Below are 14,576 nucleotides of genomic sequence, written 5' to 3'. Positions count from 1 at the left end.
TATAAAAAATATTGTTTCTGTTGTTGGTCAGTATGGTGAATGGTTGCTAGTGGCCAAGACCTGAGATGATGTTGCTGCAGAGAACAAATTGTGAGCCAACTACAATGACTGTCTTTTCTAAGGAAAGTGACACATCTTGACAAAAGGATTTGGCCTCTATAGAGACATCATCATAAATAATTACATCTTTGGATTCCATCCTTATTTCAGATGAACAAGGGTAACTACTGTGTTCATGCATATCTTCAACTGCACTCCCCTCCTAGTCAGTACCAAATCTGTCTTCTTCCAGTGTAACTGAAGACAGTGTTGTGGATTGGTTATACTGTAGAAGGGAGGAAGAAAATGATGAAGTATCAGTAGAGCCTTACTCCATTATCATTTAACCATGCTGCTTTCGGCACAATGGTACTCGTGAAAACGTGAAGCGTGAGGGTTTGTCAAAAGTAATTTGAATTGAACGACCCTCTCTGCTCTGACAAAGCAAAGATATGACCTGAAAACTTTATGAACTAAGCAAAGATATGTCCTGAAAACTTTATGAAATCAGACTTAGAAAAATTGGAGAAAGGAGAGTCAAGACTCCCTTCTTCATCGGGCTGTAACATCCCAACCTGCCTCCTCAGTACCTATAGCCCTTAGAACTTCTCCCTTGGCAAGACATTCTTGTAAAACCTCTGGAAACCCTTTGAAGCAGAACCCTGCCAAGAAATCTCTTCCTTTCAAACCCTCCTTTCAGAGCAAGAAGCAGAAAAGGGAGAGGTGACCCCCTGGGGGTAGCCTTCCTCCTGCTATACCACCAATGAGAGAATACCTGCAACTCAGGTGGTAGCAGTGGCGTTCAGGGCCCAACCTTGGGTGGTCACTGTCCTCCGCAAAGGGTACGTCATCCCATTCACCAACTCTCTACCTCCCCTAATTGGTCCTCCAAAGAATATCTCCATCCTTCGCAGAAGGATCTGCGAAGGACAAGAAGTCCAGACCATGACAATGATAAAGGAAAGTGCACTCCAGGAGGTAATTGACAGGTCTCTAGGCAATCTTGTAGAGAAGGCGTCTGGAAGCTGAAGACCAGTTATAGACCTCTCGGCCTTGAACAAGTTAGTCCTTCAGACCGCAGTAATGATCAGATAGGCTGTCAGACTGAAAGATTTCATGATCACGTTGGACCTAAAAGCGCGTACTTCCAGTTTCCAATCCATTAGTCATAAAGGAACTACAGTACCTAAGATTTATGTTACACAGAAAGATATACCAGTTTTGAGAGCTGTGTTTAGGTCTGTCAACAGTACCTCAGGTGTTCACAGTAGTTTTGATCTGGGCACATGCTAACGTCATTTGTCATCTAGGCGATTGGCTATTCCTGGCAGATTCAGTGGAGACCCTTCTCCTACATTGAACCATGCTTCTCAAGTTTTGCTGCGATCTGGGGATCATGGTGAACTTAGAAAGGTTGCCCATGGAGCCCAAACAAAACCTGGTATATCTAGCATACAGACAGTCACAGTTACATTCGTACATTCATATTTACTTGTGCTCGGGCCATCACCCTGCTGGTATCGATGGCCACTAGTTTATGAGGTGTAAGATGCTCATCCTATGCATTATAATGCTTGGATGCTGCAATCCCTGGTATAAAGTTTCAGCCAGTTGATGGGACTGCCACTCACCGAAGTGCGAGTCTCCTATGTAAAGAATGTAAGGTTTGTATCCTGTGTAGGAACAAATCACAAATTTGGAATTAATTTGTATTTTTCCTAACAATACGAACCTGGAGTTCTTTACTAACCTAACCTCAAGGAGAAAGACCCATCTGTAATCAAAGTGAAAAAGTTATGGGTGAGCGGGGCCGAGGCTTTTCGCTGCTACCACGTAACAACCTTAATGGTTGATTACACTTTATTAAAAGTTTTTATAGCTATATGCTGTCTAGCGCTGATTTCTTCTCCTATATAAAGAACTATAGGTTTGTACTGTTAGGAAAAATACAAATTACTGGGTATTTTCAAATTTATCATGATTCTTTAACTAGATAAAACTTCCTTTGCTATTGAATTAGGTGTCAGTGCCATATTTAAGAGGATCCATCAGGTTTTCTCATTATTGGAGAATACACATATTTTAGGTTTAGTAGAAAACGAAAAGTTTTTTGCTGAAGTTGGTCAGTCTTTGCTACTGTCACTAAAATTATTGAATTGTATGTTAGAGGACCAAATTCAGAAAAGCTTTTTTATGTTGAGGAAAAGAGAGCTAAAATGAAGTGAGAGTACTCAGGCTGCAAGTTGGCTTGATGTGTCGGGTAGGTTTGGGTACGGGACAAGGGAGATCTCAGTGACCGCCAGTACGTATGAATCAGGGACACCGGTATGGTTTTGACGTTTGCGAATAAAGGGTTATTTGAAAAGTGTGTGCATGGTAAGACTGACATATCCTGAGGGAAGGTAGGGTTTGGGTGTTAGGCTGGTATGGCATTAGGACAGGTGAAGGTTTGTGAGTTAAGTATGTGGACATAAAAATTGTATAGGAGAGGTGGAGAGAGATTTGTAGGCGTAGCTAGAGAATTGAAAATACTTCCCGCTATCCAGACAAAGCATAAGCAACAGAGAGGGATAACGGAAAATTATCAGCTATTGTGTAACTGCCATGTCTGTTATATACAGTACAGTATGTCATGTTGGCTGAAATAAAAGAATTTGAAAAATTATGAAATATAAATATAAGCAATCAAATGAGGAAAAGATAAGCAAGAATAAAAGAATTAAATTAATTTTGAAAGTAGAATACATTGTAAGAGAAAGTTTTCTGTATTATTTTTATCATTATTGTTATCATATCGCATGTTTCAGGTATTCTATATAGTGGCCATGTTTTTAAAAGCTGTATAAAATTTTACATAAAATACAGTAAAGTAAAATACATTTTTGCACATTAATTTTAACATATATAACCAAAGTAGGCTTAGAGAGAGAACAGTGCAAAATTGTTGTTTTCATTTTTATTGTTGTGGAATACTGTTCTTATATGGTCAGTTTTGTTGTGCGCATTAAGTAATTTTTATACACTGTATAATTGCTATAATTAGTCAGTATTTTCCATGGGAAATGTACTTCATGTAGATAATAATACACAACTATATTGGTGATATTAATTGTTTACCATAGTTTGTTGCAACAATAATTCAAAGGTACATTATTTTGATTAAAGCCATTTGATGTTTTACCTTTGGAAATGTAAATATATGTAACTCAAATTATTGATGCTTCAGAAAAGTGTTAAAACTAGGTACTTATAATTTATAGTAAGTATAAAATTAAATGAATAAATTTATACAACTGATATACAGCACTGTACAGTACTTTTGAGAAACCTTTATTGGATTGAAAGGAGCATTGGAACTCAACAAGCTTTGTTTAGTAGCTTTCCTCATTGTCTTATTATTTGCATCATTTATTTAAAAAAAATATAATAAATTACTGGATATTATACATGTAAATATTTATGAGTGCAAGATTAGAGAGAGTGATTGTTTATGTATGATAGCAAATATTTTACTGATTTGTATATAAATATGATCGTGCAAATATTTAAATTACAATATCTTTGACCAAAACACATCCATATAACCTTACAGAACCTGGATGCGAATCATTGTGTATTTCCCTGTGCCCTCATGATTATCGATACATGTTGGTTGGAAGCAGTGATGGTATGGTCAGGCTTCATAGTATATCTTCAGAAAGACCCTTAACAACCTGGCAGTCGGCTCCGGATTGTGCTCCAATAAAAGAGTTACAGTGGTCACCTGCTCGGCCTTGTGTCTTCTATGTGTTAGATGCTATGGCGAGGTAAGATAATTAAAAAAAATTATTTTTATAAAAAAGAACTGCTCATTATGATAAGAATTCAAAACTGTATATTTGGAGTAGTTATAAAACTCTTAACCATGAGCACAGTATTAAAATTGAACTAGGCAATCTTTTTAAAGTTATGCTATGGTGATTTATTTCTCCTTATGTATGCTGATCCATTGGTATTGTGTAACATTCTCAATAGTAAGACAACGAGTAACTAAAAAAAGCTAAATATAAATTCACTGTGCAGTAACTTCATTTATTTCATTGAATCTTACCTTTTAAGCCTTGAAATAAAAAATTAAAACCTCTCTCAACCCCTATACTCCTCCCCTCAAGGGGACCAACCAATGTGGTATCGTACTTATACTGCTGGGTGAAAATTGCCTCTAGTGATTCATGTGAGCCATTCAAGTGCTCCTAAGTGTTTATGTCTTCATTTTTCATGAGTAACGGTCAACCTTTGCCTCCCCCCAAAATTTTTTGGGTGGTATATATTTTTTTATGTAAAAGTGACAAGTTCAAGATTATCAAGGTGTGTTCCATTACCAGAATTAAGGAACAACGAAGAGTTTAAGAATTTGTGGGAACTGATGATATTTAATGTAGGATCTTTAGAATTGAAGTTTAATGAAAGATGGAAACAAAGCAAATCAGACAATGGCTAGGCTAAGTAAAATTTGGAAATCAAATCGCTTGAAATTACATATAAGAATCAGGCTATTTGTCAGTTTAGCGTGTTACAGAATGGACATGAGTCATGGTATGACAATGAAACAGTCTCAACAGATTTAGTAGGTTTGAGAACAAAGCCTTCGGAAGAATATTTGGATTTAAATGGCAGGACATGATTAGAAATGAAACTACTGTATAAGAGATTACTAGAGTGCCTTATGTGGATGAAATCATGGAGAGGGTTTGGGCATGGTCTTTGCACTCCCCCAGAGAGATTAGTTCACCAAACTTTTAACTGGGCTCCTCAAGGCACTAGAAGAGTTGGGAGGCCTACATGGCTGAGGACTATGAACTGTGAAGTAGATGATCAATGGAGAAGTATTTAATTAAGAGCTCAAGATAGAGACGACTGGCAAAATCTAATCGAGGCCTGTTGTGTCAATAGGAGTAGGAGGAGATGATGATGATAACTATGTTTGCCGATGATTTAGTGATTATAGCATACGCACAAGAACTCTTAAGAAAGGATTTTAGCATGAAAAGGAGCCCTAGAAAGGAAAGGATTGAAGGTGAATATTAGAAAGACAGAGCTAATGATTTGTAGTAGAGAAGGTCATGAATAAGTAAACATTCAAGTGGAAGATGGTACAATGCTAAAATATATCTAAGTTTCGCTACTAGTGATCAATAATAAGAGAGGAAGGTGGTTCTGAGCAGGCAAGGAGATAAAAGAGTGAAAGAAGCATGGAAAAAATGGAGAAGTAATTACCGTTAAGTAATTGGAGTCGTTTGAGTCGAGAAAATACCATTAAGGCTCAAAATTAATACCTGTTAGGACATTTATCAGGTCAATACTTTTATGGAGCAAAAACTTTGGTGCTTAATAGAAAAGAAAGACATGGAAAGAACCAAGATGGAGATGGTGAGATGAATTATTGGAAAGGAGGGAGAGCCAAGATATATGAAGACTGTGTGGTATATGTACCATAATGCAAAAAGATAAGACAAGGAAACCTCGTCTGGAATCAATCAAGAGAGAGAAGAACGGGCCAGTGATTGGGGGAAGTGGTAGTGTGGGTCATCAGTATAGGATGGATGGATGTGGCATGGAGGGATATTGGTTGGGTAGGACTGGAGGAAGGTGCAAGGGATAGAAATAGATGTAGTAAGTCGACTCCAGCGACTGACTCTGCTATACAGTGGGACTAATAAGATCAAAAGCAACAGATTATGGGTACTATGAGTATGCTCCTGTCCAATAAGGTCAAGGTTTATGAAGGCATATCATAGGCAAAGAGATAGGCTACTTCACTTGTTCGAGAGTAGAGGATTTCCCCACACATAACTACCTACAGCATACTGTATTGTGCATACCAGATACCTGCCAGAAAAGACAGGATTTATCAGAGGCCAATGAGGTGTATTTTAAATAATAAACTACAACTAGGTATCTGAGCTTGGAGACAAAATGAACTCTTCATTGTATCCAGGTAAGATCATTCACTCAAATGTTGTGTATAGGAGATTTACATTTGTATCTTTAGGTACAGTATTTTGATTTGTTGATTGCCCATCATTATCTTGTACAGCAAAGTCATAGGCACAAGGGCTATTAACTTTACTAGTGCAGTTATGAATTATCATTTATGGAGCTTCTCAGACTACATGCTCCTGCCACCATCCTAAGGCTGTGGTTAGTATAGGCAACTAAAGATAGGATTTCAATTAGAAAACATTTAAGGAATATTTTTTACCTATTTCACAATTGGGTAGATTTCAACATCCTAACCATTGTGGCAATCAGGATATGAATACTGAATAAGATCCATTGAAATAAAGCAAATTTTTTCTCATTATTTTAATAATTGCCTGAAGCATACTGAAAGAATGATAACATATGCAAGTATAGTACTGTCACAGTTCCAATATCTAGTGATGATAAAAGCTCAACTCATGACTGGGCTATTTAAATCCAAAAATAAACTCGTTTCCACTTTCTTTTGATGAAAGCTGGTGTTTGAAACAGATAGGCTTATAAACATACCCTAACACCGCTATACAAGTATTACTTTAGCTTCAACAATCAGTATATCCTTTAAATTATGCAATGAGATGTTAGAGAAAAAGCAGCGTTTCTTATAAAATTATTTTTTCAGTGTTATTCAAACCGCTTCCCATTGGACATGTCTGTCTACATTCTTCTTGACTCGCATTTTGACTCATTTTCTTTTGACATTTAATGTGGGAGCCTGTACTCATCCATCCTTTTTCTATTATCCCCATGCTCTCTATCTTTCATGTTCATCATCTGTCAAAGGAATTGCATTTTTCCCACACCAAGTTACTTAAAGAGTCACTATCCTCAACAGTTCCCCCCTCCCCAAGTCTTTGTTGTCATTGAAGCTGATATCACAGGAGAAGGGCACGTAGTGTTTGGCATTAAGCTGTTATTCCATTCCATTCCATATAGTGGGTGCATTATTATTACTTTATCTCATTATCGTCCATAGATTTCCCATGATACGGTTTTGGACTTTAACCTCAAATGCTGCCTTGTGAATTTCATTTATAACTTGCTTGAACCTTCATGTTTTAATGCATTAGGTACAATTTATAGTAGCTCATGTTTTTATCTATTTTCAGACTCCATGTATGGGACTTAAGTGCTGGTGATATCTTCCCAATATTGACAGTAGAAGCTGGAGGACTAGTAGGAGGAGCTTTACGGTCATTTAACATTGCCCCAACACAACCCACATCTCGCCATCCTTTATATGCAGTAAGTTGACCATCTATACGATTAAAATTATATTATTTTGCATGCTTCTATAAATTAGATAAAGTAATCCCTCTATAACTTTAAACAGGTGGAACCGACACTTCAATGAGGTGTCAGATTTTCCAAAATATCTTAAAATGGATAACTATATTCTTCAGTCATACAGTTTTCAATATTTTTAGCATAATGGCAATTACTAAAAGAGGAATTGAAAAATAAATGCAGTAAAAAACTGCACAATGACATGAATCAAGAAAAGTATCAAAAGAAAAATATTGCAATTCTGGGTCTATACAAAGTACAGTATACATGTATCGCACTCTTACTATATGAACCCACAAACTTTAACCTGTTACACTTCATAATGAAAATCAAATTCTCCAGGAAATAATCTCTCTCTCTGTGAAAAAAACTTACTTGGGGAAAATAGTTTTAAATATTTTTAGTTTATGTAAATTTGGAAAAGTTTCCTTTTTTATAAATAAGTGATTTCGAATAAAAAATTCTAATAAGTTAAAATTCTAATAAGATATACTGTTGGAAAAATGGAATTTTTTTTTTTGGGGGGGAAAGCTCTTTTAAGTTGTAAAATGGTGGTATCAGATAAGTACCGCTATACTCTTCTTTTATTTCAGTTTCTACAAAAGATTTAGAGCATAATTTCCCTTGTCCTTTGATCCAAGAGTCTTAGGTTAATGGAGGGATGTGAGAGGGGAGCTTACTTTGACTGAAGGAAGATAAAAATTTGCCTTCAGTTTATTATGTAATTTGTCTAGCTTAGTATTTCCTTTGCCACATATAAGGGAATTTAGGCTACATGTGTAATAAAGGTAAAAAAAATATTGTACTAACTTTAAGACCATAACAATAGATATGTACTGTACTTATATGAAAAAAAATTATAGCTAAACCACATATTAGATTACTCTTGCTGATACTTGACTTACTAAATTATTCCATACAAAGGTTAGCTATCTAATTGCTCACATTCCTCTTTCTCCCACCTTTCCTATCAGCAAAAAAAAAAAAATTCTCAATGAGATTTCCCAATATTTTGTCATACATTTTGTTATCAGATATTTTTTAACCAAATTTATACTATTAATTGTGACTTATTTTCTGTTTCTAAACAGATATTTGCCAGTGATGGTGGAGAAATGGTTCTCAGACAAGTTGGGCCAGAATTTTCAACTCACCATTTACAGGATGATTACGATACAGAACTGGAGCGGTTTACTTATTATGTAAATATAATTTGAGACTACTAAAGAACTAGAGTTTTCAGGTAAGTGTACTTTTACTGAACTGTTTTGAGTTACCATAACATTATTTATTGTTGCTGGTTTTTTTTTTTTTATTACATTTCATGGATAGACTGGAAACTGATGGTGCTACTGGGAACCAGAACTATATCGTGATCAGTTTAGTAACAAAGTACTATTGTATAGATAGCTTTATCCTAGTCACTAGCAAGTCATGTACAAATGGCCTGAAACACAACTGTTGTTACTCATCAACAATGCTTACTTGAAGTATTTTATGCACTAGGTGAGGAATAAAACATAAAAAAAAATATTTTTTCTAATGTAAAATAGTGATGTTCCATTTATTCATTTAATGTTGAAATGCAAAAATGAGCAAAGTGGACGACTCTAGTCATGTGTGATTTTAATTGTACAGTATGAGTATATATTATATATATATATTTGCTTTTGTATAGTTATATTTTAACTGGTTACTAAATGCAGAAAATTCTGCTATAATTGTTTATTAAGTTATAAATGATTAATTTTTTCACTTACTGATTGCTGTATTGTAAGTAAATGTGAAAAAATTATGAAAGAGAGTTGTGGTTATGTTATCTTCACAAAGATGAATTGAACTATAAAGTAAGATTTGGATGGAATTGCTTAACAATATTACCTTTTATATTCAATAACCATAAGTGTAACACTAATTCAGAACTTTACATCGATCTCACTCTAACATAACTAATACCACCTTGAACAAATCCTCGTAGCAAGCATAATTAAACAGTATTTTATACTAATAATGTTATGACTTGTAAAAATAATTGCCTCATTATTTTAGTCCCTTCAATAGGGAAGGAATTATATAAAGTACTTACTGTGTATATGAAATGGTTCATTTTTTTTTTTTTTTTTTGCCATGATTTTGAAGTTCAATGTCACTTTTAAGACATGGGTTTAAGTGGATTCCAAAAAAATTTCTCAAATGACTGCATTAATGTCTTGAAAATCTAGTTCTATTGAATATACTGCCCTCCCTCTGGATCATATTAGGGAGGATCAAGACGTGATGGTCTTGCAACTCAAGAGTTTTGCAGTATTGCATGCACAGGATTTAAAATCTTTTGTCTAGTGTTGATATTTGTTAGAACCTTAAAATGTTACAGTTGTCACTATGGTCATTGTTCCTAAATACAAAATCATTTAAAAATCTTGAATAAAATTCTGTAGATTGAACCCTCTATCACCCAAGGTGCTTAATATGGTTTCTGAATTTCTTTATAGAAACATTGTAGATCATTCATTAATATTGTATCTATCAGGAAGGAACCAATGTCTGAATGGCCAAGAAGTGGCTATGATAATTTTACCTTTTCTCAAAAACTATTAAAGTATGCTACACAGTCCATCAATGTAGTGGGGTTTCTCCAAGGCTTTGAAGTAAAATTTTGTAGTTTGATAGGGAAGTGAAATACTGTATTATAATTCATATTTTTATAGGTGTATCTAGTCAATTTGTATGCTTTGTGCCATTTGTGTAACTATGGGAACTTATAAGTAGTTTCAATATATAAGCTAATCATTTGGGTCATATAATCAGGGGATCCTGGTTGGATTTTCTGCCATATTTTATGAGGCTTTATTGAAAAAACAAGATTATAGCTTTTATTCATATTGTTATTTTAATTTTATAAAGTTCACTATAGGATAGTCTTGAATTTATATGATTTGAAGAATGTTTTTAAGATAATCATTAATACCATAACAGAGTTATATTTGTAAATAGTCTTCTGTGCATAATTTTACATTATTAGAATCAGTATATGAATCAAGAGATGGTTCTCATTACATACAGCATATTATATAAAATACTTATCACACAATTCTAGCAGCAGGTTATTATAACCTATTTTTCACAAGTGTGAGAGATAGATTTGTGATTTAAAGACAAATGTAGTAAGACAAAAGTCTTGCATTACTTTTTCTCAGTTTTGCATTTACATTGGTAAACTAGAGTTTTAATGTGATATGAATTTTTGTTTACCCGTCACAAGTGAAAATCATTTATCCTTTGATTATGTACCTACAGATTTTTTCTATATATTATGCAAACATTTTTACAAAGGGTATTCCAGTTTGTTTTATTAACATAATTTGGGTCTCTTTATATAAACATAATTTGAGATCTACCCAAGATAATTTTAGTTTTATGATTATGAAAAATACCTTTCAAATTAAAAGATGTATGCAAATATTTTGAAATACAATAATGTAGTTTTTGAATTAATATAATGCTGATGTACACCACAATATAATAATTATAAACCATTTATACTCAACATGTTTTTAAATTCAACTATCTAGATACAGTAATTACAAAAACAAGGTGTACATGCACGGTTTTTACTTTTCATGTACTTCATTTGTACAACTTTCAGGCGGGATTTTTAAGATATTTATGTATGTTTATCAGTATACTTTGTCAATATTGTGTTAATCTCAATCCATGCCATGTTGAATCTCAAAACTCTAGTGTTATTAATGTATTTTGAATTGCCTGTCAGCCAGCAATTTTTTTTTTTTTTTTTTTTTAAAGAACAAACACTCCAGGCTTGAGAATGTTGGGAAATGTTAGTTTATCTAGAATTACTAACGTAGTTCACCACTCTAAAAGTAGGCTACATTGTATTTCTGGTAAGAAAGATCAAGGGGTCATTGAGATTTCAAAGCATTTTAGCCGTAGTACAATACTGTATTACTATACATAACCGATTTACTTAAGTGCTGTGTTCAAGTATAGTACTGTATTTGGCTTTTGTGATGTTCAGTGTATAGTACTGTATTTGGCTTTTGTGATGTTCAGTGTAGTATTTATATACTACTATGGGTAATATTTTCCTGGCATAGGAATAACAGAAATGGTGAACATGTGTAACAAGCCTATATTTGAAGTTTTAGTAGATCTACTCTGTACACCTGGATGTATTATATTAATCTATGTAATGTGCACTAATGGTGTATTTAATTTAAAAGCTATTAAAGGAAAACAAAATTCACAATTTAGCAAAGCTTAAATATATTTTCTCAGAATGGCAAGTGTGCTCTGTAACTTTATAAGTTCTTCATACATTATATCTGGAAAATTTTGGATTTTGTATAATTTTCTAGATTTTTTGATCGTTTAAGAATACCCAGTTTCAATTTAAATAGTTTTTTCATTGCTTTACTAGTTTTCTTCTCAGACATTACATAGATTTTTGGCACCAAGCAAATGCAATTTTTTGCTTTAGTTCCACTTTTGTCACTCATCCTTAGATATTACAGTAAATATAAAAATAAAATCCATGTACGTCATTTGAGCAGACTTTACGTTGGTCTTTACATCATACAATAACGAAGTACTTTGCTTCACATGAAAGCTTATTAATGTATCTGGTTTTCATAAAATGATAACAGGTTGTTCTGTACGTAAGTTTTTGTATTCAGTACGTGCAGGTTGTACTGTACGTACTTTTTTGTATTCAGTACATGTATAGGGAAATTGTAAGACATTTTATAGGGAAAAAGTCCAACATATGTTGGGTCTCTTGGAACCACTTAATGACAGGGATGAGTATTACAGCATTTTGATTTGGTGGTTGTTATAGATTGCCTGGTAAGCTAGACGGGGGGCTTCTAGACTCTTAGTCATAGCTCCAAAGGGTGAACTGTAAATATTCCTGGTTGCCTTTGTTGTCTGCAGCACTCGGGCTCTTCATGGGGCAGAAAACAATGATGATAGTAGTATATAAAGTTTTAGGCCAGCAAGTCCCTGTACATAGAAGAGACTGGGACAGGAGGAGTAAGGATTAGGAGAAAAGAAAGCAGCAGCTGTAATTATAGGAAATTATCTCAGCATTTTAGGTAGTGAAGAGAGCGGGATGCGCTCATGTCTGAAGGGAGACGGTGATTCTTTTGAGTAAGTTCAAGGTTGAAGGAAATTTTGAACTCTCACAGAATTTGAGAACTGATGTAGGATTCACGTAAGATTTTCTGGGGTAAGTTGACAGAGGAATGGGATGGGAGAATATTATGCTGAGTTGGTGTGGATAACACTTGGTTTGATGGAGCAGGTATGATTATAGTTAAGGTAGCGAGAGCAGAATCAGTGGAGAAATGCTTCCATCGTCTTTCACGTGGTGTCCTCCGAGGTTTGGGTGGCTGCTGGTGTTGTGATGATGATTGAGAAGGGTCTGCTGGTGGAGTCTTTTTCATTGCTGCAATTTTCTTTAATCTTGCTGGACATCTTGTTTCAAACATGATGAGGAAGAGAGTAGATGGGGCATGTTGGTCGAGTTGATTTGCTTTCCTTGTGGGCATCAATACAGGTCTGGATTGGTTGTTTCCAGCTACAGATATCACAGATACAGAGGGCTTGAGCAGTTGTTGCAATGGTGACCAAACCATTGACAGCTTTAACATCGTAAAGGTTCAGTTGTGAAGTTTATGTGGGATGTTCCCTATATTCTTTGGTCTATTTCTATATGTGGGATGTTCCCTATATTCCTTGGTCTATTTCTAAAAGGATATGGCCTATGAGAATGGGAAGCACTTTCTTTGTAGGGGCTTGTTGCCGATTCTTACAGCTCTCGGCACTTGGTCTGGATCAAGCTGTTGTTGGGAAGCCTCAGTTCTGACGTTCTTTGGGGGTGATAATTAGGTCGCCCCAAGGTTAGGACTGTGATGTTAATTGGGATTTATGAATCTGTAAGGGCTGCAATTGTGGCATAAGTGGTTATTGTGAGCTAGGTCAAGAGCTGGATTGCCACTGATGATTTAGAGTACTTTTCATTACAAAATGAACACGACTTACTTTTACATCCCCATAATTTCCAGAATATACATTAGTCTGTCACTTTTTACATTTCAGCTAAAACCAAGTGCACATACAATAGTTTTCTGTGATTAACTAAAAATAGGTCCTTTGAAGAAAACAAAATGGGACAAAAATAGCAAAATTCATTAAAGGCAAAGTTCAATATACAGCCATACTTGGGAATATAGCTGTACCCACTCTTGCCTTTCTTAATATGTAAAAACTGCTTGATGACTGTTCTCATGTTTTAGGGAAAAGGGAAAATTTTATTGAAAACATGGATTCAGAGATTGAGAAGACCCTTTGATGAATTTTTGCTGTGTAATGTACAAACTTTACCAGATTTACAACTTCTAGCTTTTAATGCAGCAGTTTTTAACAAAGAAAAATTTATCCTTTTCCTTTCGAGTTACTTGTCCTGAAATGCATGTATTTGGTACTTCTCTTACAAGGACTGATGGCAAGTATTTCAAATATGCAAGAATTTAGAATTATGAAATAAATTGGAGATTTAAGATTCTGACAAAGTCAAATAACAAAATTTTCACAAATATTTATTTTTGCTGAAATATAATAAATGTACAATACATTGTTTAAGGAGACATACATTTACCTACAATTTTTAGCCTGTAAATAGTTAAACAGTTATATCTTTGCTTTTGCTAGATAAGAAACTGCAAGGTACTCTTATGGCAGTGATTTTATTTTACTTAAATGTTAATTTTCAACATTAGTCCTGTAATTAAAAAAAATTATATGAATATATAACTTCCACTTACCACTTATGTTTCACTAGATGGACATGCCTGTACTGCATTCTCTCCTTGTATAACATGTGATTGTATTAAATATTCCGTCCACACTTTCGAGAAATCTATTTTTTAAATACATATACAGTATAAATATATCAAGCTGTAAATATATATTCCCTATAGATATATACCTTATAAAGGAAAAAAATATACTGTATCCTCTCTACATGTCATTTCAATTAATCCTAATATTATTTTGGCAGATTGAAAAAATTATATAATTTCAAGACATTTCCTTAAAGAACTTATAGATAGTATCTCAAGCTTACTCTTTTGTTGTGATTGCTGCACAGTACTCCTAATTAATTTTACTGTATTGTTAGCCATGTAGAGTAGGTTACATTTTGGCACCAC

General features: G+C 34.3%; 1 protein-coding gene across 1 annotated transcript in view; it reads left to right on the top strand.

Moving 5' to 3' along the window:
- Positions 1-14,388, top strand: part of LOC137644796 (cytoplasmic dynein 2 intermediate chain 1-like) — a 71,823-nt gene extending 57,435 nt beyond the window's left edge. The window contains exons 16-18 of the mRNA XM_068377693.1: positions 3,632-3,845; positions 7,170-7,305; positions 8,439-14,388. Of these exons, the coding sequence (XP_068233794.1) occupies positions 3,632-3,845; positions 7,170-7,305; positions 8,439-8,564 (476 nt within the window). The 3' untranslated portion in view covers positions 8,565-14,388. The remainder of the gene's footprint in view (positions 1-3,631; positions 3,846-7,169; positions 7,306-8,438) is intronic.
- The last annotated feature ends 188 nt before the right edge of the window (positions 14,389-14,576 follow it).

The sequence above is a fragment of the Palaemon carinicauda genome, chromosome 8, assembly GCF_036898095.1.
Source record: "Palaemon carinicauda isolate YSFRI2023 chromosome 8, ASM3689809v2, whole genome shotgun sequence".
NCBI classification, from domain to species: Eukaryota; Metazoa; Arthropoda; class Malacostraca; order Decapoda; family Palaemonidae; genus Palaemon; species Palaemon carinicauda.
This window is presented reverse-complemented; position numbering and strand designations above follow the sequence as displayed.